The 27,508-nt window shown below is 35.9% G+C and overlaps 1 protein-coding gene across 3 annotated transcripts in view; it reads left to right on the top strand.

Annotated features, from left to right (window-relative positions):
* OLA1 (Obg like ATPase 1) overlaps positions 1-26,678 on the top strand; it is a 165,207-nt gene extending 138,529 nt beyond the window's left edge. For all 3 annotated transcript variants that reach the window (XM_072751971.1, XM_072751972.1, XM_072751970.1), the window contains 4 exons: positions 19,740-19,880; positions 20,571-20,667; positions 22,715-22,837; positions 26,170-26,678. In XM_072751971.1, the coding sequence (XP_072608072.1) occupies positions 19,740-19,880; positions 20,571-20,667; positions 22,715-22,837; positions 26,170-26,271 (463 nt within the window). In that variant the 3' untranslated portion in view covers positions 26,272-26,678. The remainder of the gene's footprint in view (positions 1-19,739; positions 19,881-20,570; positions 20,668-22,714; positions 22,838-26,169) is intronic.
* The last annotated feature ends 830 nt before the right edge of the window (positions 26,679-27,508 follow it).

The raw sequence follows: 27,508 nt of genomic DNA, 5'->3' as shown, positions 1-27,508 counted from the left end.
CAACTTTTTTCACTTTCCCTCTGTGCTTATACCTTTGACTCTAACCTGTATGTTAGTGGTTCTCAAACTTTAGTGTGCAGCAGAATCATCTGCAGGATTTATTAAAACACAGATTGCTGGCCCCACTACCTGAGTTTCTGATTCAGTAGGTCTGGGATGGGTTTGAGAATTGTCATGTCCAACAAGTTCCTAGGTGATGCTGATGCTGCTGGTACGTGAATGTTGCATTGAGAAGTGCTGCTCTCTCTTAACGATTTGTAAATCAGCAGCCTTAGGTTCTCCTCTTAGGTCTTTTCAAGTTTCATTATTACTCACTGTCAACAAGCAGACTCCACTTGACTATTCCATTATTATTATTAAGCTTAGTATGTATAAAACTGAACTGCTAATTTTTTCCTATAATACGTCCACAGTGGAGTCTACTTTTAAACTTTGCTCTTTTTTAGTGGTACTAGCATGCTTTGTATCTTTTAGGCTTAAGTTCCTCAAATCATTTTAATATACCTTCTTTCATATAACATATACAGTTAGACACTAAGTTCCATTTTTTCCTTCGAAATCTGGCTCTTATTCATCTTTTTCAGTTACACTGCTTATCAACCAAAACTAAAACCTCACCACCACCTCATTTTTTTAATTAAGTAACAGACTCCTAGCTTATCAGCCTTGACACTGTTGCTTCTTTTCATCTGCAAGGCATTCTAGTTTGCTTTAAACAAATCACTGTGCCATTTTCTCATTCCATGATCCTTCATTGAAACATAGGAGAGTATCTCTACAACTTGGAATAGGCAAAGGTCTCTTGGATAAGATGCAGAAAACATTAACAAAAGAAAAAAACTAGGGACGCCTGGATGGCTCAGTGGTTGAGCGCCTCCCTTGGGCCCAGGGCATGATTCTGGAGTCCTGGGATCAAGTCCCACATTGGGCTCCCTGCACAGAGTCTGCTTCTCCCTCTGCCTCTTGTGTCTCTCATGAATAAATAAATAAAATCTTAAAAAAAAAAAGAAAAATTAGACTTCATCATAGTGAATAACTTTTCTTCATCAAAAAGCATTACTAAGAAAATGAATAGACTAAATAAATGTATTTACTATATGTTAATCTGGCCAAGGACTTACGTCCTTAATATTATGACCAACTACCCAATTGTAAAAATAGGCAAAAGACTCAGACATAACTTTACAAAGGAAGATACATGAATAAGTATGAAAATAGGTACTTAGCATTTTTAAGTCATCAGGAAAAGGCAATTTAAAAAGACTAACAAAGAAGTGGAACAAGAATTGTTATATATTTCTGGTGGGAAGATAAAATGGTACAACCACTTGGAAAATTGGCAGTTTCATATAAGTAAAGCATATATCCACCCTGTAATCCTATAATTCCAACTTCTAGTATTTACCTAAAAGAAATGAAAATATATGCTCATATATTATAAATGTTTTTGTTACACAAAATAATAGCAACCATATTGAAAATAGCCTAAAACTGGAAGCAACTTACATGTCTATCAGTAGGAGAATGGTTCATTAAATTGTGACGTATTTATACTGTGAAAGTCATACACCTCACCAATAAAATACACAGAACAGCATGGTGAGGTAAGAATGGGATTGACTGGAAAGGGTCATAAAGGGAACTTTTCTAGGGAGATAAAATTTCTTTATCTTTGTTGAAATGTGGTTACATGTATATATAAAATTTTCAAAATTCATCAAAGTGAACATATAAGATCTGTGCACTTTGTTCTTTGTTAATTATTCTTGAATAAAAAAGTTTAAAAATATCAGTGGTTCCTTGTTTCCTATCAGATGTGTATCAGTATACATAAAAAAAGATTATAAGGCTGACTTGGTAAGCTCTGTGAAGACAAGGACAATGCTTGTCTTATTTATTACTACCAACCCACTACTTCGCTAGCACATAGCCAATATTTGATAAATACTTGTGTTAGTAGGTAGTCTAATGAGCCACAAATATTTTTCCACCTATTTTTAATACTTATAATTATCATATACTGTGCTATTATATCTGTGTACTATATTTTATCCAGATCTCTGGTGTTTTCTGTTGAGGTTATTTGACCTCTCTCTCTCTCTCTCTCTTTTTTAAGATTTTATTTATTCATGAGAGACAGAGAGAGGCAGAGACACAGGCAGGCAGAAGGAGAAGCAGGCTCCACACAGGGAGTCCGATGCGGGACTCGATCCCAGGACCCAGGATCATGCCCTGGGCTGAAGGCGGTGCTAAACCGCTGAGCCACCCAGGGATCCCGGCCTCTTTTTTTTTAATGAATAAAGTACAGTGGACATCCTTGTAGCCATTTAAGAAAGTACATTTCCTTAACCTCAGCCAACACTGAGCGTTACTGTTGTTTTAATCTTTACTAATTTGATAGACGAGAAGCGTATTTTATTTTTATTCTCTTGACTACAGTGTAAAGATAGGATTTTTTAAAAGATTTATTTATTTATTTAAGAAAGAAAGTGCATGTGAGCAGGAAGGGGGACAGAGACAGAGGGAGAATCTCAAGCAGACTCCCTACTTAGCAGAGAGCCCAATGCGATGCTTGATCCTACGATCCTGAGATCATGACCTGAGCTGAAATCATGACTTGACCCAACAGACTGAGCCACCCAGGCACACCTAACATAGGATATTTTTAATACTGTTATACTGTCAGAGAAAAGATTTATCTCCCCTGGAAACAAAATGAAAAGTAGGCTTAAGTCAATTGCATAGCATTTAGATTCTCATTTATAATTATTATTTTTAATATATTCTAAGAGCAGAAATCTTAAAGTAAGAGAAACCATTTAAGAATGTGCATTTTAGGGACACCTGGGTGGCTCAGCGGTTGAGTGTCTGCCTTTGGCTCAGGGTGTGATCCTGGAGTCTCAGGATCGAGTCCCACATTGGGCTCCTTGTGTGGAGCCTGCTTCTCCCTCTGCCTGTGTCTCTGCCTCTCTTCCTGTCACGAATAAATAAATAAAATCTTTTTTAAAATGTGCATTTTATTGTAATATGTCATTAATAAAATCATTTTTGGCAATTTCTTTGAAGGGAATTTATTTTAAAACAGTAGATATATGTAGCAGGCAGTGTGTTGGGGTGGCAGAAAGAAACATTTGAATGGGGAATAGGAGCAAAGGAAGAAATGTTCAGTCAGTTTTGTCTCTCCCAAAATGGCCAGGGAACAGGGAGTGAGAAGCTGTTCTGAGTAATATTGGTTCAGAAATCGTAGCAAGGTCAAGTATGCTCAAATCTGTTTCTTGTATGGTATTTGCAACCCTAAATAATTTTTCCCCTTCTTAAAAACTGTAAGAAATATCACTCAGCATTGATTTTAGTAAGTGGGAGGCTTGCCATTTTTTATATAGCAGACAGGACAATATAAGGAGGAAAAGAAATCCCTTTAAATAAATTCTGATGTGGTTAACCCTTAGACCTGCCTTATCAGAAAAATCTGGTTAATAGCCAGACATAGATAAACCCAACACAATTCTGTTTAAGGATTGTGATCTGAACATTGAGGTATTTAAAAAAGACACAAGTTGTCATTTTTAATTTTATAAGTAATAATAATAGCAAATAGGGATCCCTGGGTGGCGCAGCGGTTTGGCGCCTGCCTTTGGCCCAGGGCGCGATCCTGGAGACCCGGGATCGAATCCCACGTCGGGCTCCCGGTGCATGGAGCCTGCTTCTCCCTCTGTCTATGTCTCTGCCCCTCTCTCTCTCTCTGTGACTATCATAAATAAATAAAAAATTTAAAAAAAATAAAAATAAAAAAAATAATAATAGCAAATAAATATATGTTGAGCATATATTTACCTTGCGTCAGATACCATGTTGAGCATTTTACATGCACTTTCTCACTTAATCTTCACATCATCCTTCTGAAATAGATGCTATTACTATCTCCATTTCTAAGTGAGAAAACTGAGACTTTAGAAAGGTTCCATGATATAGTTAGGGTTCCTCCTCCTTCTGGCTCCAGTGTTCTGTAACCATATTCTGTACCGCCTCCATTAGCAAAGGGATTGCCCATGGGAATCCTTTAATTATAGGATTCCTTTCATTGAAATAAAATAACTTTTTTTTATTTACAAAAATTCATTCTGCACACAATGTTTTGTTAGTAAAGTAATGGACTCTTGCTTATTATTGTTAGGACAAAGTACATGCTGTGAAACCAACTACAAGTTTTGGGAGATGTGATTCTCCTTTTCTTGTGTAAAAATATTCTATTAAGCCAGTTGGCATCCCACTGATAGGGAAAAGTCACTTTATTTCTCATCTAACGGTGGTGGTTCGGGGATCCCTAGTTGACTCAGCGGTTTAGCGCCCGCCTTAGGCCCAGGATGAGATCCCGGGGTCCTGGGATCGAGTCCCACATTGGGCTCCCTGCATGGAGCCTGCTTCTCCCTCTGCCTGTGTCTCTACCTCTCTCTTTCTGTGACTCTAGTGAATAAAAACAACAACAACAACAACAACAACAAAACCCATGGCTCTATTTAGTGCCTCTGAAAATACAGGTTAATAGGAACTTACTTGCCGCAGTTGAAATTTGCATAAGAGATCTCTTCCATAGTGCTGCTTCTTTCTCCTCTGCCCCTGAAATCCCTTTTTGCCATAGAGACAGAAACAGGGACTTTCTCTTTCTCACACTATTTGCCCTGGGTTTATATCCTTCTGTGTCTGTTCCTTTATGAAATTTACATGCATCCCACATGGTAAACAGAGGATTTAGATAAACAGGATCATGAGGGAATGGTCTCTTTTGTTAGAATATGGAGGCACCCTCCAGAGGCTGAATTAAGAACAACTTCAGGAGAAGGATCCATTTAGGAAAGGCGGTCTGTGCAAATGGATTCTGACATACACACCCATATTTATCTTTCCCTTGGGGGTTTGTTACTTGTTGGCCCCACAAAATTCTAGCTCTATCATGAATTGAAACCCCTCTCCTTTTCTGCTTCTCCTGTTATAACTAAACTAACCTGAAAAAAACCTTTTATAATTGAAAAGACAAATGTATTGGTTTCTGTTTTTCTGAAATTTCTAGTTTTAATGAGGCCAAAATGTTCCTTTATTGAGATAGTGCACTCCCCTCCTCATTTTTCCTGTGGCACATTGCTTCTCCTAACATACTTATTATGCTCTTTTGTATTTACATGTTTGTCTGTTTTTCTCTTACCTCATATACCTCCTTTTTCAAAGTTGCACCCCAAGATCTAGCATAATGCTTATTAGTACACAGAGTGACTTAATATATATATTTTGCAATCATTATGCTTGAATTCTTTCCCTTCTAGTTATCTCCCTTTCTATAAAGAGTTGGTAAGGCAAGATTTCTTCCTAGATAGACAGACCTGATTTTTAAAAAGAACTCTCATTCTTTATTCACAGTTAATCTAATAGTATTTTTAACTCTACAGTAACTATTGAGAATGAGAATGCTTACCTTCCCAATAGGGTTGGGAACTAAAGTTTGAAGGTCCGTAATATTCTAGGCACTTTGATACTAAAATCATCCTGTGAGGATAAGTATTGTTATTTGTGTTATAGGTGATTAAACTGAGGTTCAGGAAGCTTAAATGACTTTTCCAGAATTTTATAGCTAGTATGCAGTTAAGCTGAAATTTGAGTTGATACTTGCCTTACTCCAAAATTTCTGCTTTTTCTATTGATCCCTGATCTCTCTACAGGTAGGTCAAACATTATAGAATCATAATTTGCATTTTATTAGCATTTTTATATCCTTAAAATCTCAGTTTAGCTTTGGTGGTTTTTTAGATAATTATCATATACAAAATTCTCTTTTAAAATATACAACTCAGTGGGGTTTAGTATATTTACAATGTTGTGCCATCATTAATTCCAGAACATTTCATCACCCCAAAAAGAAACCCTGAGCCTATTAATAGTTATTCCCTCTTGTCTTTCTCCTGGCAACCACTAATCTATTTTATGTCTATCTGAATTTGTCCACTGAGGATATTACAATCAATTGAATTATGAATATGTGGTGTGGCCCTTTGTGTATGATGGCTTTTACCTTACTATGTTTTAAGTTTCATGCGTGCTGGAGCAGATGTCAATACTTCATTTCTTTTTATGTCTGACTTAAATTTCTTTTTTTTTTTTAATTTTTAAAAAATTTTTATTTATTTATGATAGTCACAGAGAGAGAGAGAGAGAGAGAGAGAGAGAGAGAGAGGCAGAGACTTAGGCAGAGGGAGAAGCAGGCTCCATGCACCAGGAGCCCAATGTGGGATTTGATCCCGGGTCTCCAGGATCGCGCCCTGGGCCAAAGGCAGGCACTAAACCGCTGCGCCACCCAGGGATCCCTCTGACTTAAATTTCATTATATGGATATACAACTTACTATTCCATCTTTTTTTTTTTTTAAACTTTTTAAAGTTTTACTCATTTAAGTAATGTAAGTAATCTCTACACCCCATGTGGGCTCAAACTCATGACCCCGAGATGAAGAGTTGCTTACTCTTCCAACTGAGTTAGCCAGGCACCCCTATTGTCCATCTTTTAAATTATAACCATCGTAGTGGTTATGGACTGGTATCTCACTATGGTTTTGATTTGCATTTCTCAGTAATTAGTGACATTGAACAACTTTTCATATACTTGTTGGCCATTTGTATATCTTTCTGGGAGATATGTCTTTTCAAATCTTTTGCCCATTTTAAATTAGATTTCTGTCCTTTTATTACTGACTTAGTTATAAGTTAAAATTATCATTGAGTTTTAAAAATATATGTTCTGGTTACTAGTCCCTAATCAGATGAGTTCCAATTTTTTTTTCAATTTTGTGGATTGTCGTTTCACTTTCTTGATAGTATATTTTGATGTACAAAACTTGAGATTTGTATAAAGTCTAATGCATTTTTTGTTTGGTTGAGAAGCTATTGCCTAATCCAAAGTCAAAGATGTTCTCATTCATTTGGGGAATATAAATAATAGTGAAAGGGAATATAAGGGAAGGGAGAAGAAATGTGTGGGAAATATCAGGAAGGGAGACAGAACATAAAGACTCCTAACTCTGGGAAACGAACTAGGGGTGGTGGAAGGGGAGGAGGGCAGGGGGTTGGGGGGAATGGGTGACGGGCACTGAGGGGGACACTTGACGGGATGAGCACTGGGTGTTTTTCTGTATGTTGGTAAATTGAACACCAATAAAAATTAATTTATTAAAAAAAAAGATGTTCATATGTTTCTTCATAGAGTTTTATAGTTCTAACTCTTACATTTAGGTTTTTGGTTCATTTTTGGTTCATATTTATTTTTGTTTGTTGGTTGTACACTTGTCTAAGCAACAATTGGTGACTATTTTTTCCTCCATTGACTTGTTTTGGTACCCTTGTCAAAAATCAATTGACTATGACACAATGTCAACAAAAAAAACAAATAACCGAGTTAAAAATGGGCAAAGGATTTGGATAAACATTTCTCCAAAGAAGGTATACAAATAGCCACCAAGCATAGGAAGAGATGCCAGTATCACTAATCATTAAAGAAATGCAAATCAAAATTATAATGAAATATCAATCATCTCACACCCATTAAGATGGGCACTAAAATAGAAAAGAAAATATGTTGGCAAGGATATGCAGAAATTATAACCTTGATGCAATGTTAATAGGAATGAAAACCATTTGGAGATTCCTTTAAAAATTAAAAGTAAGGGGTTCCTGGGTGGCTCAGCCAGTTAAACGTCTGCCTTCGGCTCAGGTCATGATCTCAGGCCCCATATTGGGCTCCCTGCTCAGTGAGGAGCCTGCTTCTCCCTCTTCCTTTGCAGCTCCCCCTGCTTGTGCTCTCTCTGCTTCTCAAATAAATAAGTAGAATCTTTAAAAAAGATGAAAGTGTGTATATATATACATTTATATTTGTGCAGAAGGTGTCTAGAGAGATAAAGCAAAAAGAAAGAGTTAACTGTGGGATCCTCAGGGGAACTTCACATTTTTTATATAATACCTTAACTGTTATTTTATTTTTAAGCTTTTGTTTATTTTATTTGAGAGAGAGCTGGAGCAGGGGGTGGGTGGGGACGGGCAGAATGGAGAGGGAGAAGCAGATTCCCTTCTGAACATGGAGCCCAATATGGGGCTTGATCCCAGGACCCTGAGATCATGACTTGAGCCAAAGGCAGACGCTTAACCTACTTAGCCACCCAGATGCCCCAAGAATATTGCATCTTAACAGCATTCAGTCTTTCAGTCCATGAGTACAGATATCTTTCCACTTATTTCAGTCTTTAGTTTCTGTCAATAATGCTTTGTACTTTTCTTGTACAAGTACACCTCTTTTGTTAGGTATGTTCCTATCTCAGGTTAGTTTTTTTATCATTTATAAGCCCTTTATAAGTTTAGGCCATTTTCAAAAAGACTCAGTACTAAAGTTTTCATCATGTTTCTGGTACTGTGTTTCTTTGGAACACTACCCCTATGACACATGTTGCAATTCATGCTCTCTCTTGCCCTCCCTCCCCCCCCATGCATAATACTCAGTCTTATTCCACGCATCTCTTCCTCCATTTCTCCCAAGATATTAAAGGTTGTTGTTTGACTTTCTTCATCTTCATAAGTAGTCTAGATATAGAAGTCTCATTTCTGATACCATCTACATCCCTAAAAAATTGTGATGTTAAATCAAGATTTGTGGCTCTCCCTATATATTTGTTTTGAGGGACACCTGGGTGGCTCAGCAGTTGAGCGTCTGCCTTCAGCTCAGGGCATGATCCCGGGGTTCCAGGATTGAGTCCTGCATTGGGCTCCCTGCATGGAGTCTGCTTTTTCCTCTTCCTGTGTCTCTGCCTCTCTCTGTGTCTCTCATGAATGAATAAATAAAATCTTTAAAAAAATAAATTTATGTTTTGATTATAGATTGCATCAACCTGGTGTCTTCCTCCTTGTACAAAAGTGGAATGAAAGATATTTTATCTCAGAGCCCAATGGCCAGAAGTAAATTCATATATATAGGTTTGTAAAGTAATTGGGAAGTTTTTTTGTACCTAACAGAATTTCACAGTCTCAAGCTACAAATACTGATTTCATACCTCATGACAACGCTAATCACAGGATATTCCTTTTTTTTTTTTTAAGATTTTATTGATTTATTCATGAGAGACACAGAGAGAGGGAGGCAGAGACATAGGCAGGGGGAGAAGCAGGCTCCATACAGGGAGCCCGACCTGGGACTTGACCGATCCCAGGTCTCCAGGATCACATGATGGGCCGGAGGCGGCACTAAACCGCTGAGCCACCTGGGCTGCCCTCATAGGATAGTCCTATGTGTAATGTTTAAAGCTGGAATGTAGAAATGCAAAAAAAAAAAGAGAGAGAGAGAGAGAGAGAGAGAGAGAGAGAGAGAGAAAGATTTAAAAATAGTGGCTACCAGACATCAGAGTGCAAAATGTTGTAAGGGTTAGGTGCAAATCCCACTTGCAGAGATCACAAATCTAGATTTTCTTGTAGTGTCCTAGACTCACGGGTGGTCCAGAAACTATTTTGAGAAAATTGCTCTATAGTATCAATAACGTACCATGCTTGGGACCACTCGGCATGAACATAAATCATAACTTAGTAGCCTTGAAGGAGTAAGAAGCATGAGACTCAGGGAACATCTTAAAGTTTGAACAAAGCTTTTTTTTCTTTTTTTTTCTTTTGCTGAATTCACAATAATTTCCATGGTTTAGACTTGAATTACAGTAGTTCAGGCCACAGATTTAACATGAGAATGAAAATAATCCCACTATACTGTGAATTTTATGTAGCCTTACCTGAATTAAATATGCTTCCCCCATGTTCTGTTTGTATGATTTTTCACCTTGCCATTCTAGCTAATAAACATGCATTACTTCCAATGATCAAGTCAACTATAGTTTACTAATTTCTAAAGGTTGACTCTGACAGAAGGGAAGGTAACTAGGGTCTGAAAGAATCATATGTACTTCTGAATGTTCATTTACGTAATATTTGAATTAACTCTGAACGTAATTTGTTCCTTCTCATTGATCCACCCAGCATCTAATAAACATCTGCTTATGCCAGGAACTATTATATATAAGTGGTGCTAGGAATACCACAGTGAACAAGATATTTTAAAAGTTCCTTGCACTAATAACTGGGTAAGTGGGTTTGCCAATGCTGGATGGAAGACCATAAACATTAGGAACATAGTAAGTGCTATGAAAAGTCTATGTGAGGAAATAGAGAGTGACAGAAACTGGGAAGAGAGTTTTTGGTTGTGGTTATTTTTTTTTTCTTTTAAAAGATAGTGAACAGTAGGGGGCGCCTGGGTGTCTCAGTCAGTTTAGCCTCCAACTCCTGATTTCTGCTCAGGTCATGATTTTAGGACTAGGGGATGGGGCCCCATGTCAGGCTCCATGCTCAGCAGAGTCTGCTTGTCCCTCTCCCTCTGCTCTCCCCTGTCACGCACATGTGTGCTGTCTCAAATAAATAAATAAATAAATAAATAAATAAATAAATAAATGGATCAAATCTTTTTTTTAAAAAAGATGGTGAGCAGTAGGATTTAAGCAGAAAGATCTTAGCACTTGTTCAGTTTCTGGCGTACGCCATAAAATAGTAGTGAAAATGCCATCTGAAAAGGATCTTCTACTCATTCAAGTTTAGAACTGTTAAAAACAGAACTTTTCTTCTGATGAAATCTGATGCAGAAATTCAACATGTAAGAACAGTGCAGCTGTGGTTGAAATTCAAGAGTAGTGGATGCACCCTTTCCTCTCCTAGTACCTTGGGAGCTCCATTAGGGAACCCAGAACATGTGGAAAATCACTCGTCAGTTTGCAGATGAGTAAATTAAATCTAAGAGACCTTAAGTCACTGCCTGTAATCACTGAGCCAGTTAGCCACTTAGAGGGAAATGCTCTTTCCATCTTATCCATTCAGAAACTGTTTGAGCATCGACTGTGTGTCAGTGCCATGCTAGGAGAATTCTGTGGGTGTGTCCAGGAACGAAGGAAGAACAAGCTCCTGACCTCAAGAAGTTTTTATTATAGTAGGAAGAGATAAGAAAATAGGCAATTTATAATATAGGGTGGAGTGTAGTAATAACATCTTCCATGTGGAAGCCCAGGAAAAGCTCTGCAGGAACTGATTTCTTAATAATTTGGAGTTAGACCAATAAAGAGGAACTGCACTCGTATACTTAAATGAAGATAAGCCCCAAATGCAGTCATTATCAGTATCAGGATGCTTTCACTGTAAATAACAGGGGTCATCCAAATACATAATAGTAAGACCCAAGGTAGTATATGCTTCTAGGGTTGTTTAATTCAGTGTTCCTGGTTGTTTTTTTGTTTTTTGTTTTAAGATTTTATTTATTTATTTGAGACCATGCACCAGTGAGGAAGGGCAGAGGCAGAGGGAGAAGTGGACAAGAATCTCAAGCAGACTCCCCTCTGAGCACAGAGCCTGATGTGGGTCTCAGTCTCACAACCCAGAGATCATGGTGTAAGTCAGATGCTTAACTGACTGAGCCACCTGGGCGCCCTTCAGTGTTCCTGTTTAATTCAAGGTTGTGATATTATCAAGAAGAAGGGTTTTTCTCATCTTCCCCCACTTCCATTCTTTTGGTCACAGAATGACTGCTAGAGTTCCAAGGATAATATCCATAGTATCCAGTAGAGACTCCCTTCTTTTCTCTGTTTAAGAGCCAAAGGAACCTTTTAGAATCTTTTTCTAAAGGCCCAAAGAGGCTTCCGCTGAGGCCTCATTGACCAGAGCTGGTTCACATGCCCATTCTCTAACCAGTTGCTAGCTAGAGAATGGGATTACTAAGATTTATTCAAACTGGTTAGGATTCATCCTGCTGTTTCCTCCTGTTTATGCACAGAAAGATTTTTTTTTTTTTAAACAGAGCCTTTTGCTGAACATGGAAAATATTTCCATACAGTTGTTCCATGTTCATCACATAGAGATTAATTGCATATATTATCCTTCTTTAAGTACACTAAAAGTAAGAAATCTCAGAGTCACAGTGAGACCAGAGTGTTAGGATAAGTATATCCCAATTGTTCTAATTTGCTTTTAAGGTTTTCTGCTTATCATAACACCTGTCATTTCAGTTTCCCCATCACCTTCAATTACTGCTCAAGTCAGAAATCTTGTTAATTCTTGAAATAGAAAAATAAAAATAAAAAAATAAATAAAATAAAAAATAAATTCTTGAAATAGAGTCTGAAACCCGATTTTGATTTATTTGCTGCAAAACGAATGCCCACTTCTCTAGGTTTTATTTCCTTTTATAAACACACATCACACACACACACATGGTTGGATATATACAAATGCCATTTCATTATAGTGACTGCAGAATGAATGGAGTTTTTCAGACAGTGGTTCTGTGAGATCCTTATTTTGGGTGTAATATTCCTTTTACTTGATAAGAATTTAATTTCACAAAATTCTCTCTGTAGGAATCACTTCTGATATTTTGAATCTACACTCCAAAACTAACTTACTACAGATGTTTTTCTGGGTATTGAAGCCTATTAGAATAAGAGAAGTGTAATTATGCCTTATAAAGTAAGAAACTCTTGACCATATAGTAATTCTGTCTAAACGAATTATTTTTACTGTTAATCTGAAACTTCTTTGAGATTGCAGGGGATTTACAGCAAACATTTTCCTTACATTTTCTGAAATTCTAGTGACTTTTTTTTCTGGTTTCTAACCTGGAAGATGTAAGCAGGAACTTTTTTATTATTCTTACTCCCCACATGTTGGTGGGATAGGTGATCCGCATGTGCACAGTTATCAGCTGGACTGCAGAGTTATGGCTGACATTTTCATGCTTTCAGTTAATGGGCCTGCATTTTCAAAGTCCTTTTAGTTCAGTGCTTCTGCAAGTCTGACATACCTGTCAAATGCTTGGGGATCTTGTTAAAATGCAGATTCTAAGGTTGACCACACTTTGAGGAATGAAGTCATAATCCTTATCCATGAAATTAGACAAGAACAGGGAAACTTGAAGTCCATTATGTAGATAAAAGATAGGGATCTTTTTTGGAATAGGGATTAGATATGTAGACAACAATCAATTAGACTAGAGCTTACTTTTTTTTGTTATTTCTTCTTTCTCTTCCCCCGCCCACTAACTTCCTTAATAGCTCCATTTATTCAAAGAATTCTTAAGAGTTGGAAATTTTGGATTTTCTAGAGCTAATTTTCTTGGCCTTGAATGAATATTGTTTGAAGGCTATATTTCAGTGTGTACATTATTTGTGGTATTAATTTTAGTATTAATAATTCTGGTGTTATTTATTGCCATTTGTGAAAGAACGATTAATGTTTACGTCATCCATGAGAGGATAATCTTACCTTCCATAGCCTTATTTCTTTTTCTTTTCTTTTTAGAACACTATAAATTGACATTAATTTGCAGTGATTTTTGTTTGGAAAATGGAAAAAAAAGGAATGTGATATTTTAAAGACATTCTTTGGTACTCTGAGCAATTCTGACCGAAATGAGCGTAAACCTGCAAGGGAGGAGACTAGAAATGACCTCAGTGTTTTTCAGTGCCCTCTGGATTTATGGTACATCCATACCATGAACAACATGAGAGGAACTAACTTGGTAAAGGTCAAGTCCATAATAACGTTGACTGAATGATGTTAAATCACTGGATAAACCAGACCTAGAGCCTCCTTTGTGTAAATTCCATCATTTTCTGACTATTGACATATGGTTCGCCAGCAGTTATATTCAGTCAGAAGCAAGATGTTACTGCTGATTTTTTTAAAAAGTTAAGACCTTGATTCATACAGAAAATTATGTAGGTTATGTATAAGAACCTAATATTATCATATGTAACAGTTTTAAAGATTTTTTTTAAAGACTTTATTTATTCATGAGAGATGCAGAGAGAGAGGCAGAGACACTGGCAGAGGAAGAAGCAGGCTCCATGCAGGGAGCCCGATGTGGGAATTGATCCTGGGACTCTGGGATCACGCTCTGAGCCAAAGGCAGACGCTCAACCGCTGAACCACCCAGGTGTCCCAGTTTTAAAGATTTTAAAGACATTTTGATGTTACAGACTAGAATAACAGATTTGAGAGAATTCTAATGTTCAGCAAAGAGACTGTAAGTGGTAATATAACTTGGCTTTATGCTTGAGTTGAGCCATCTTTAAGGATTTTAGAAAATATAATCAGAATTTATTGTAACTAGGAGGTAATTGAGTGGCCAAATGGACATGAAGTGAAGAAAAAAGCTAAATTCTTATTAAAGTATAAGGGTTTTTTTATTTTTGAAGTTGTGTTTATTTGAGTAATCTCTCCACCCCACATGGGGCTCGAACTCATGATCCCCTTCTGACTGAGCCAGCGAGATGCCCCTTAAAATTATGTTAGAGAGAACTCATTTCAGGGGTTTAAGCTGCAAGAATTTAGTTTTATGTGGAATATCAAATAGCACTATTGAGATTGTCCTGTTTCTCACTATAAAGGTGAAGTATTGTTTTCTGAAACCTGTGTCAGTTTGGATATGTGTATGAAAATAATATGTCTGTGCACCATATGTTTGAATCAAGTATAAATCTTTTTCTTCCTTTGGGTAATGTTCAAAAAAAGTTTGAAAGCTGTTGTATCAGAACACAATAAAATGGAAGATTTAACTCCAGTATGGAGAGCTTTCAGTTAAGATGGTGGACAGAGCCAGTATAGGACGCTCTCTTCTTGCTGGTTATATATAGAAACACCAGAGAAAATAACCAGTAAAGGATGGTCTTGATGATGGTGTGGTATTTTTAGAACACACAGAAAGACTTAAGCAAGTAAGGGATTTTCTAGGTGCCAAAAACAAAGAGGAAACTCAGTGAGAATCAGAGTGAAATCAATAGAGTCTGGCCCTCAGGGGAATAAAACCCAGTTTATATATGACCTAGAAGCCTTGGCGAGCATAGGAATAAGAGTCAAGGCAGAGGCCCCAGACTGTAGGTGCTGGAATGAGGCTCACTCATAAAGCCTAGAAAAAGCTATGCTTCTCAAGATTAGAATCCAGAAAAATGCCTCCTGTTCCCACCCCTTCTGGGCAAAGGAAAAAATTGTACTGCCAGGAATTGGAGTCTAGGACCACTCTAAGAGGTAAGGGGCCTTAATTTGCAATTCCAATGACCTAGGTCAGAAATACTAAACCTTAAGATGATCCAGAGCCCACAACCCTCTAGAGGTCTTTCCCTGGAAGAACAAGCACAAAACTACCCCATAGATACATCTCTAAATAAAGGGGACCACAGACTCCCTTGGAACTTGACTGCTGCTGCCCATTTGTGCCCCAAAACAGCACAGCACATACACAGGAGCCAACTGTTGTGAGAGGCTGCTAGTAGATGATTAATGGTGGAAGGCAGAGTTTTACCCAAGAAACCAGAAATAATTAGAGCAGCCTGAAAAGAACTTTTAAGTTAATCTGCTTAAAATATGGAAGGGAGACTAAGAATTCATTAAATGAATTAAGTATTACTTTAAAAGAGCAGATAGATTTGAAAGAGAAACAAATAGAATTTTTAGAAATAAAATTAGGGGCACCTGAGTGGCTCAGTCATTTAATCATTTCACTCTTGATTTTGGTTCAGGTCGTGATCTCAGGGTTGTGGGAGTGAGCCCTGAGTTATGCTTGAGATTCTTTCTCTCCCTCCCACCCCCCCTTACAAATAAATGGGTCTTAAGGGAAAAATAAATATGTGGACATGCTTTTTTTTTTCTTTTCTTTTTTTTTTTTTTTTTTGTGGACATGCTTTTAAAAAAAGGAATAAAATCTGTATCCGGGGAAATAAATACAAACAATGTAAATGAATTTTAGGAAAATCAAATTATAGAATCTGGAATTTCGAGACTTGCTAAAAAGGTCAGATTATAAGACCAAAGGTAAATTTGAGACGTGATCTTTTGGAAATCTAATACTAATTTAACATTAAAGATCTCATTCTGCCAGACAGTCTAACCTCACAACCTGCCTGTCCCTGCTTTGTCCTCTTGCTATGGAATCAGTACCAGAGAGAAAAATATGACTAATGGCAGTTCCTCTTTCCATTTGTTATTCATAAGACTTTAGGGAAATCACCGTGGCTCTGGCTCCTTATCAAAAGAAAGATGGATCCCCTTGTAATATAGTCTGTTTGTAGAAATTTGCAAAATGAATATTATCAAAGTCTTTACAGTTTAACTCTTTCGGAGTGTACTGTCTTTACTGTTTTGTCACCCCTCATATGATGTGATATTCTATGACAATATCATCATCATTGTCATTTTATTATTTTGGTCTCTAATAATTGGATAGTTTTCTTTGGACATTTGCTAACATTTGTATATGGTGATCATTATTCATTTGACAGAATATACTTGAAATTGTTTTTCCCTTAAGTGGTACTGAGATCAACTTTGATTTTCCATATTCCTCATGTGCCAGTAGCACACATTTTTAGATGACTAACTATAGTTTGGGGTATGGTTTGTAGCAATAGAATAGACATTTTTCTGCAAAAGGTAACTGGTCCCAATGGGGTTCAAACTTGTGATCTTGGCCTCATTATCACACTTTTGTAACCATCAGACCTAATAGATATATTATATGTATTTCAGTCTGTAATCTTAAAATTGAGTAGTATTTTTTTTATTACCCAAGGTTCATTTCAAATGTGTAATTAAAAATCACTTTGGGACATTTCTCACTTTTGTTTGATAGTAAAAGTAACAAAAGTAAAGCAGACAGCCAAAGAACCTAACTCACTTTTCATCTTCCCTGTGTTTTCTATGACAGTGAAAGTCACAAAAGTGAAGCTCGCAGGCAAAGAGCCTAACTCACTTTACGGAGAGTGCTCCGGTACCTTTTTCTTTTAGTGAGGCTATAGCAGGTCTGATGTCAGTCACTTTAGAGACCTTTAGACCTCAGTGCTCATTTACTGCTAAAATGTACCAGCTCTGCTTCTGCATTATGAAGATCATCTGTCAACACTTTGAGATATTCTCCTTTGTTATTAAGCTTGTGATGCTCTACACTGTCAGGTTTTTTGCCAATTATAGTTAAGGTACAATGGTGTATTCACCAGATCAAAGTCTCACATTGGCGGTAGAGGAATGATTTGTAAGTCTTTATTCATCTGAATTGTACAATAGAACACCTGAGGAATGCAAATAATCCCTCTGAGGACTCTGCAGGAAAGGCTGTTAAAATGACAGAGTAGAACTATTGTTATTCTGAATTGATGTTTTAGCCAAAGTAATTATTTCTTATCTTGTTGTTTCTTAACAGTTCTGGTTTTATTAGTTATGTTGACCATATTTGTGATACAAAATGTGTGTGATATTTTTATATTCTCCTTTTACCTCGGCTTGTTTTATTTTCATTTTCAATGAATCTGTATTTTGTATGTGGATATATATATGTGCATATATATCCACATACATCTCCAGACACTTGATTCTCACTTGTGTAATAAACATACGTCACTAAGCCACATCGCTTTGTTTGAACGTTGTAAGTCTGTGAAGTAACTTAGAATCTCATAAGGTTATTATAGGCAGAAGTATCAGTTTAAATTTTCCCTTGTTCGTGGTGCCTGGCCGGCTCAGTCTGTGGAGCGTGCAACTCCTGATCTCAAGGTTGTGAGTTTGAGCCCCACATTGGGTGTAGAGGTTACTTAAATAAACTCTTTTTAAAAATAGAAAAAATAATAACAGATTTTACCTGTTTTCCTTAACATATCCTTCATAATTTTGGATAAGGAAACATCTGATTTGAATTTCCTATTTTAAAGGACACATCCTGGGATGCCTGGATGGCTCAGCGGTTGAGCATCTGCCTTTGGCTCAGGGCGTGATCCCGGAGACCTGGGATCAAGTCCCACATCAGGCTCCCTGCATGGAGCCTGTTTCTCCTCCCTCTGCTGGTGTCTCTGCCTCTCTTTCTGTGTCTCTCATGAATAAATAAATAAATAAAACCTTAAAAAAAATAAAAGACACATACTTTATTCCAAAATAAACTCTTAGGGATTGGTCCATTCTTTTAGGATGTGACCAAAGGGAAAAAAACATTATGAAGATCAAAAACTGCTGATAGCATTAAATGATTAAATTATAGGTTAGTCTTATATAACAAACATTTATGAATTATTATGTGAATTTTCCATTCCTTTATCCTATGGTAAATCCTACTCAGTAGGCCATATTCTTAATTTTTTTAAAAAGATTTTATTTATTCAATCATGAATGAGAGAGAGAGGGAGAGAGAGGCAGAGGCACAGGTAGAGGGAGAAGCAGGCTTCATGCCAGGAGCCTGACATGGGACTCGATTCCAGGTCCCCAGGATCAAGCCCTGGGCTGAGGGTGGCGCTAAACTGCTGAGCCACCGGGGCTGCCCCCATATTCTTAATTTTATAATAACCGATCCCCTCACATTTTCTTTGCTAGGTGAGTTTTGATGAATTTGTGCTTTAGTTTTTGTGTTTCTTTTTCCCTATTATGATATCTTACATTGATTACTTAAAGGATTCCAGCCACAATTTTTTGCCATAATAACTATTAAAACCTTGGTCTAAATGTGGAAGGCTAGTAGAATTACATAAGACTATGGTATGCATTAATATTTTTAACAAAAGTTTCTGTGAAATCTATATTCACTTCTATTGTAAACCCTATTCCAGAATCATAGACATATGATCTATGATTGAGAATGAAAATTAGCCATAGTAACTACTGTTATCCTTAACAGTAATAATCATAATAGTGATGTTTACTATATGCTAGGCATTACTTTCCCAGGTTCATTACAATATAATGTGTACTACAGTTATCTCCATTTTTATAGGTGAGGAAGCTCAGGTTCAGAAGGGTTTGTTAACCTGCCCAGGAAGAAAGAGCTAGCAAAGTGGTAGAATCAGAATCTGGTTAATGTATTCACTACACTTACTTCATTTATGTTCCAACTACTGCTTTGCCAAAATACCCATGATCTAGAAGAAAAAGAAATCACTCAGTAACATCTTTTTGGGCAAGTTGGTGTCTATTCCCTAACTGATTGGGCTTTCTAAACCCTTTGTGATTAAAGGAATTTATTTCCTCTAGTTCTCTTATTTGTGCTCCTGCAAAAGTAAGAACAGTGTGTATACAATCAACTAGGTTTGTAAATCTGTATTTCTGTATGTCTTTATTTATTTAGCAAAAGTCTCCCTGAGAGCCAGGTACTATTGTGAGCTCTTGTTAGTCCAAGAGGGCACTGAACTAGACTTATAAATATCTGGGTGGAACAAATGATTTATTTGGCAAAAACTCCTAAAAATTAGCTGGCGCTTCTTAGGTGTGGTTCCTATATAAACAGAACTTAATGTTTTTGCTTCTTAAAAATTTACCTTATTTTACAGTAAGGAAAATAATAAATCATAAAATTGAGGTTTTCAAGGACACAGGTGTTACTGCTGAACAAATTTAGCGTACTTTAAAAAGTTTTATAATATTTGTATGATGGTTCATATAGATAATGTGCTAAAGTAAAACTAGATTACAGTAAAATCTCACGGCGTATACCTGAAGCAATTGCTGCCTGTTAATGCCTTGACCTTGGAAAGCTATACACAAAAAGATGGCATCATAAAACCGTGCAATTCTTATGAATATGTATGTGCTACTTGATAATAATGAATGTGGTACAGTCATGCATGCACTACAAGATAATGTTGTGCCCTTTTTTGTCTACAGGTTGATAAAAATTAAAGAGTGGGTGGACAAGTATGACCCAGGTGCCTTGGTCATTCCTTTTAGTGGGGCCTTGGAACTCAAGTTGCAAGAATTGAGTGCTGAGGAGAGACAGAAGTATCTGGAAGCGAACATGACACAAAGGTTAATTAGCATTCATTTTCCCTACACTTTATTATCAACTATTTCCTTGCAGTAATTTAATTGCTTGCGCTGATAGAATAATAAATGACAGAGTAATTACCATTATAAAGAGGGAATCTTCTCCTTTCTTTACCATGAGACAGAGTGAAAAGATTTATTTTAAATTAAGTTTTTAACTGTCATCTGTCATCTCTGTACAGTGTTTTAATTATAACATAGGTATTAGTTATGTATATTTTTGAGAAGGAATGATCGCCAAAACTCTTTCGTCATGTTCAGTGGGGGAGGGAAAGGGTGAATCAGTTGCCTTAATTTTTTCTGAGTAACACTAATATATTGTTTAAACATTGGATTTCAATCAAATAATTTTGCTTTCATGACCCACATCCTGGAAATAATTAATATTGGAGGAAAATAGTCATAGAATGAGTAGATCAGATTTTTCTCTTTTTTTTATAGTAAACAATTCAAAATGATATATTCAGACTAATACAATTAAAACCAATTTTAGAAAGGATTTTTTCAGAAACAGTTACATGCTTTCAGGCCTCTTCAAGTGTATTATGAAAGATGAATGGTCATTTACTAATATCTTTAACATTTCTGCTTGAAATGAATAATTTTAGCTCTATACTGATCTCTGGCACAATCAAGTTATATGTTGAGTGAATTTGTTTCATTTTATTTCAGCGCTTTGCCAAAGATCATTAAGGCTGGGTTTGCAGCACTCCAACTAGAATACTTTTTCACTGCAGGCCCAGATGAAGTACGTGCATGGACCATCAGGGTAAGATTCATACTTATTCATCAGCTATATCCAGTTCCACACTATTGAATTCAGATTGATATCACTGACTTTGAAGTTTGTCATGGTGGCGGTTAGCTAGTCATTACAGATGAGGTTTTTGTCCAGGATAACTTTAATTATTTGTGAGCTGCTGAACAGTGAAAGTGGAGCGGCATTGATTGAGGCAGGTAACAATTGATTCTGCCTATTACATAGTCTGAATTTCTTCATCCTGTAGAATCTGTCTACCCTCCTCCTGTGGTCAGAGATAAGACGCACCAGTATTGTGCTTGCTTAATCTGTGTGACTGGGTTTGTCTGCAGTGAAATTGATGTTGCTTTTCATTTTGTATTCGCTAAGTTTGTTTGGGTTGCGGGTGGTTCTTTCCTCCTTTGCTCTGCTCGGATTACATTTTCAGCAATAAAAGCAATATGACATCATTATGCTCTTCATAGATACACAGTTGGGCTCAAAGAGCTAAACTCAATGTGTAATAATTCATGCTTTTTTATTTGAGTTCATAGAAGTGGTGTTTATTTTTGCAATGTTATATATTCAATCTTTCCTCTTTAAAAATGTGATATGTATTTTAAATATTGATGTATACTGATTACGACCAGAAAGAATGACTAATTTATTCCCAGAGGACAATAGAAACCGTGAACTGTAATGGCTTGCTTTTAAATGTAAATATATTATAATATGGTAGTTTCTATTGAAAAATATTTTTAAATATATGTAGTCCCAAATAGTGTTATAGAATATAGAAATAATGTCATAACTTTTAGAAATACTCAGTGTCTTATGGATTCTTTTATTATGCTTTTTTTAGTATATGCTCCATGATAAATTTTAGTGCTGTTTTGATTTCTGTTTTCACTGACTACCATAATTTATCGTTACATTTATTTTGATTTAATATGGATACAATCACGGAAGCAGTTCAACATAACATTAAATGTGTGAATATGAGATTCACTTTTATTACTTCTCCCCTTTGTAAAAAAATGTTTGATTGACTTCTAACCAAGGTCCTTTTATATAGACTTAGAAAATAATGTCAAAGCAAATCCAAGTTAGTAAACAAATTGCCATGGTTTATTTTCACTATATATTTTAGAGCCTTAAAACTTCCAAATTTAAGTATATGCAGCAGGGAAGATAACATGTTCTGGGCTTGAAAGTGTGAAAGCTGGTTTATCTTAAGACTGATTGTAAGTATCCATGATTTAATGTGCTGAGATATTTAGTCAGGTAAGCATCAGTGAGTAGCCATATTAACCCAATACATCTTTTATTGTAAAAACTGTGCTTTATAGTGTCAGACTCCTTATCACTTTAACATGCTTTATTAAGCAGCCTTTAGGTCACCATTATTTCTCAAATTTCTTTCCATGGTTGTGTGTGTCTGGAATGTATGTCCTTGTAATTTAACATATGGAGTAATTATAAGACATTTTTCTTCCTATATCAGCTTGAATTTTCCTTCCTGATGGTTACAGGCAGCATGTATTATGTTGAATGTTTGAAAATTTTATTACTAAAATTTTATGAGAATTTCAAAATTATTTGCTGAACATAGATTATATGATTTGTTGAAAATGTCTTTAAAATGTCCCTTTATATATTGATTTTTATATGTTCTTTAGATGAGCGGAAATTTTAAGGCTTTTTATCTTTTTAAAACCTTTGATAATTCAGCTTGAAAGTTACTCGAAAATCCTTATTTTTTTCCACTGTGAAGAATAGAAAATCGAATTGAAACCGACACCAAAACTAGACCACTGCATCTAAATCAATACAACTGGATGACTGTTAGGAAAAACAAAGCTATGCTTCTTTAATATCTACTGATCTGTCTGTGCTAAAATCTGCTACACAGACAGTGCCCAGTGTTGAAAATGTACTAATTGTATACCTGACATCTTAACCGTGGTATTAAACTAAGTTTAAGTTGAACCCAACTGCAGATCAGAGAAAAGAAACTCTTCACTTACAATCAATCATCTTAAATGCAATTAGTTTTCTCTGGTCTTTCTTCTCAAAGAAAGGGACGAAGGCTCCTCAAGCTGCAGGAAAGATTCACACAGATTTTGAAAAAGGATTCATTATGGCTGAAGTAATGAAATACGAAGATTTTAAAGAGGAAGGTTCTGAAAATGCAGTCAAGGTAAGGAATTATTTTCTGGTTTCATATTTATAATTTTTACTAATATAAAAATAGTCATGATTAAGATGAATAACTGTCTTTTAAAATGTGTGTCAGGGTTTAGTGTTTCTGTCAACTGATTGAAGAGCTTGTAGGCGTTTACGTTCTTTTAGATAATTTTTAAAATGTGTGAGTTGTCCATATATTTGTGGTGTATATTAATATATTTCTAAAACTGAAAATAGAAATAGCTTTAAATAATTATAAATAATTTCAAAGAGCCTGTTTACTAACCACCAATGAAAAATTATACTTACTACATTTGAATATCTGAAATAGAAATAGAATGGATTATGCTCATGATTAATTCAAGGAAAGAGACAGAAATTTAGTTAAATAAAACCTGCTTGTGCTAGAACTTCATGGTTGTACTTTTTTTTTTTTAAAGATCATTGGGAATTTGATTTGCTTTCTCAACACTAGAGGGCAGGTCCAAAATTGTGCTTTATTTTAGCTAATAAGTATAATTTGATATGCAGCCACTAACAATGAAGCAGTGCTATACATGAGTAATAAATGATTTTTTTAATGTAAATTCGGCTGCAAGCTTAATTTTGTTTGGCTTTATTGGGTTTTACTTGGCAAAATCTAGTACTGTGTCGTTTCTAATCGATAAATAGGTCAAGTGATTAAACTGACATTGTAGGAAGGCTTCTTTATCTTTAATTTAATTTGATATTTGAAGACGACCATAGAAAATATTACAGAAATTAAAGAGGTCTCTCATGTGTTTACTATTTCGTAGTTTAAAAGGAATGCAAAAAAGTTTATTTCAAGTTTAGTTTATTCTCATTGGTAATCATTGAAACGATCATACTGAACAGCAGGACTTTAATAGAACTGTTGGAACCCCAGGAAGAGGAGGGAAATATCTTGGTATAATTGGTTCAATGTAGAGTGAGAGCCATTTTGTTTTCTTAAGTGGAGTGAAAGAAGTTACATTTTATAACTAAACAAAGTCATTAACTTTTTAATGGTGTCATTTGTATCGATAGGTACGAAAATATTGAGATTGAACTTTGTCAGGAATACTAATCAGACTTGGAAAATCTCAGATTATTTTTCAACATGCTACATTATGTTGGCATATGTATTTTTCATAAAGTAAAGATTGATTAACATAAGAATATTTTTCTGTTACTGGAATTCAGGAACCGATGCTTCTTCTCTATACTGTCACGTATAAACCTGTTTTACGAATCCATAATCGATGTCTATGTTATAATAAACTTGAAAGATACGTAAATTGGGAATGCTTCCTTGCACAATACAGAGAAACCTCATAATATGTAATAAAATACTATTTCTTGCTTGTAGAAATGCTTAACACTAACTGGAAGCTTTTATACTATAAATTAGAAAAGATTGACCTCTGGCTTTTAAGCTTAGAATACCATTAAGTATTTTATGTGATTTTTAATCTCCAAAACTAGCATTTCAGAATTTGAACTCCCAAGTAGAGGTTTTATGAATCACTTTATGCTCTCTTACTCAACAAATATTTACTTGTATCTTATCAAGTAGGTTTCAAGTTTGAGAGCAAGATTGTGTGTGTGTGTGTGTGTGTGTGTGTGTGTGCACGAGCGCGCGCGCGTGTATTTCTAACACCAGTGCAGCATAACTAATTTAATGCCAGTGCTGTGAACTATATACTGAATAGCTCTGTGTGGGCTTTGTAGTCTACAGGGATATCACATTATTAGCAATCATATCTGCTTAGGCAAAGCTGGCTTCTACAGATGGCTGCTTTCAAGTGCAAATGAACTGGTTAGACGTGTCTTGTTTAATACATACTCAAGATTCACAAATGGGTATTGATTTTTTTTTCAACCAGTGTTTCTGATAGCAGTGGAAATGGATTAAATGGTCTCTAGAGAATTTAAAGGAACACTGTCACCTTTAATTAGTAGTAAACTTGAGTGGTAACAAAGTATATAAACTTACAGTAATATGTCACGTCAATATGTATTTGATTTAAATTGTCTATATAGTTTTATAACAGTGGGCTTTAGATTCTCAAAATAAGTAGCATATGGCCTCCAATATATCACATGTCTTTACAGAAATCATGTGAATGTGGGGATGTGGCATATGTGTATATCTGTATGTTTTAGAATGTTAGGGTATCTTAGTTTTTGAACAAATTAGCTCTGGTTCAATAGCACATTATCAGTAGGTGATTTTTAATATGTAGCCTGGACATTTAAAAATGTGCTTACTAGGGCTCTGTGATCTGGTTTGTTGATTTTGACCTCAGATGTATGGTCTTTGTTAGTGTTGTTTCTGATTAGCATAATTGCACTTGACTTTGAGCATTCTTATCAATATCTTCAAAGAGAAGTACTAATCTTATTGGGCAAAGGTTTCATGTTCTCAACAAATTCTAACAGGAAAAAAAACACTTTGGAGAATTTTTTCCAAAAGATCCTCGAGTTCTTGTTGAGTGGTCGATGGTGGGGTCATGTGGGACTGTGTCAGTGGTGTGCAGTGTTAAGTGTAGATGCCAAAGAGCCTGTTGTGCTCAGGGTGAAGTGTGTGTGCTGTGCCTGGGGTGAACCTGGGTCTCTGGAACTGCTGCTTGTTTGTATTAGAATTACTGGCGGATTGCACTTCTGGATCTGCATACCAGCAGGTGGAATCAGTTGCTTTGCCAACTAATTTACAAGTGGGAAAAGTGTCTGCAGTTCCAACCTGTTAGAGTCTGCTTGAAATGAGGGCCGTTAGTAAACTTCTTCATGGTGAATTCTAGCACACATCACTGTGTATGGTCACTGTCAAGACTAAATAAAAAGCCACAAGGAAATAATTCAAAATCTGTACACTAAGATTGATAGTAGTTTTCCTTGTAGCAAACTCCTTTTGGCATTACCAGTATCACCAAATAATTTCCTTAAGCAAAATAAAGTAACTTCAAACTAGTTATATAGTCTTTGCTTCCTGCCTGGTTTGATCTGTTTTGTTACAGTGACTTGGTGGATGTTTGCAGACACATCAGAAATGTACCATAAACAGCATGTAATGAAACTTAATGATATTGGTATAATTACATTTATATACCAACAATTTAGTAGAGAATACATTATGATTATGTACGTATGGAAAATCTAGTTCTGCCCAAATCAGGAGTACTTTGCTTCTCTCCAAGTCTAGTTTTGAACTTAGGTATTTTCCTATATTTCTATTTTTGTTTAATATGACCCAAGAAGTAGAATACTTTTTGCATCTACTGCTGTCATTTACTTCATGTGTTTCATTGTAAGATAACCCATTTCCTCTCTATCTCCACTTTACAGGCTGCTGGAAAGTACAGACAACAAGGCAGAAATTATATTGTTGAAGATGGAGATATTATCTTCTTCAAATTTAATACACCCCAGCAACCGAAGAAGAAATAAATTTTAGCTATTGTTCGGATAAATGTACAACTTCCTAAAAGGGATATGATTTTTTTAAATTAAAATTTCTGAAAACTGAGGGACAAATAAAGTTAGGGGATGGGAATCTTCTAAAAACAGAATTATTTTTGTTTTAAAATTAAAATACTGTGTACCTCCAATGAAATGCAAGTTCACTGAATGTGAACAGCTTTGCTTTTCACGTGATTAAGACCCTACTCCAAATTGTAGAAGCTTTTCAGGAACCATATTACTCTCATGATACTTCATTAATCTCCATCATGTATGCCAAGCCTGACACATTTGACAGTGAGGACAATGTGGCTTGCTCCTTTTTGAATCTACAGATAATGCATGTTTTACAGTACTCCAGATGTCTACACTCAATAAAACATTTGACAAAACCAGCCTTGGTGTGTTTGGGGATGTCTGTATTGACTGGCTGTGGTGTGCTGAATGCGATACGGCACCTGGTGGTTGCTGATTACAGAATTTTAAGGCGTGTGTATGACACAGTAACTGGCAGTGTGGGGCAGCTGCAATTGTATCTTAAAAGTGAGTCTTTCATGGGAATCAGAAGAATAGTATACCAGGGATTTGTCTCAAGAAAGTTAATTAATTTGTAGATGGACATTTTTTTGAGAGATGATAGCAATGACGTTACAAAGGATATAACATAGACTGCGACCAAAAAGAAAACAATGCTGGAAAAAAAATTCTGCTTCAAAAACTAAGGGATTTTTGGTGACTTTCTGACTATACTGAGGAGTGTATTCATTTTTATTATTTCCTCCGATATTATAGAATTATTGTGAAAACTAACCCCAGAAAACTAACCCATTTGTGGGTTATATTCTTGTTTCAATTCCATAGTGAGTAGAAAAGTTTAGCTGTGGAACTATAAAAGATTAGGACTTGTAAACTATAACTTTTCTTATATTTGCTATTAAGATACTTTAGACGAGTTGAAATTTTAGTATGCGTAAGTTAAGTGCTTTCGAAAATCATAGCAGAAATTTCTGAAAGAAAATAGTAACAAACTTGGGTATTTGGACACACTTTGGCACCTTTACCTTCTTCTCTTATGATGATAGTACAGTCTTCTCATCCCTGAGCCTCACTTTCTCTCCCATGTTCACATTCCTACACGACCTCCCTTGGCCCTTTCACAGTTGTCTGTGATCACAGAACCATTTCGGTAGAATGCAGATTCACAGCCCATCGTATTACTTTGTCA

The sequence above is a fragment of the Vulpes vulpes genome, chromosome 3 (genome assembly GCF_048418805.1).
Source record: "Vulpes vulpes isolate BD-2025 chromosome 3, VulVul3, whole genome shotgun sequence".
In the NCBI taxonomy this organism is placed as follows: domain Eukaryota; kingdom Metazoa; phylum Chordata; class Mammalia; order Carnivora; family Canidae; genus Vulpes; species Vulpes vulpes.
This window is presented reverse-complemented; position numbering and strand designations above follow the sequence as displayed.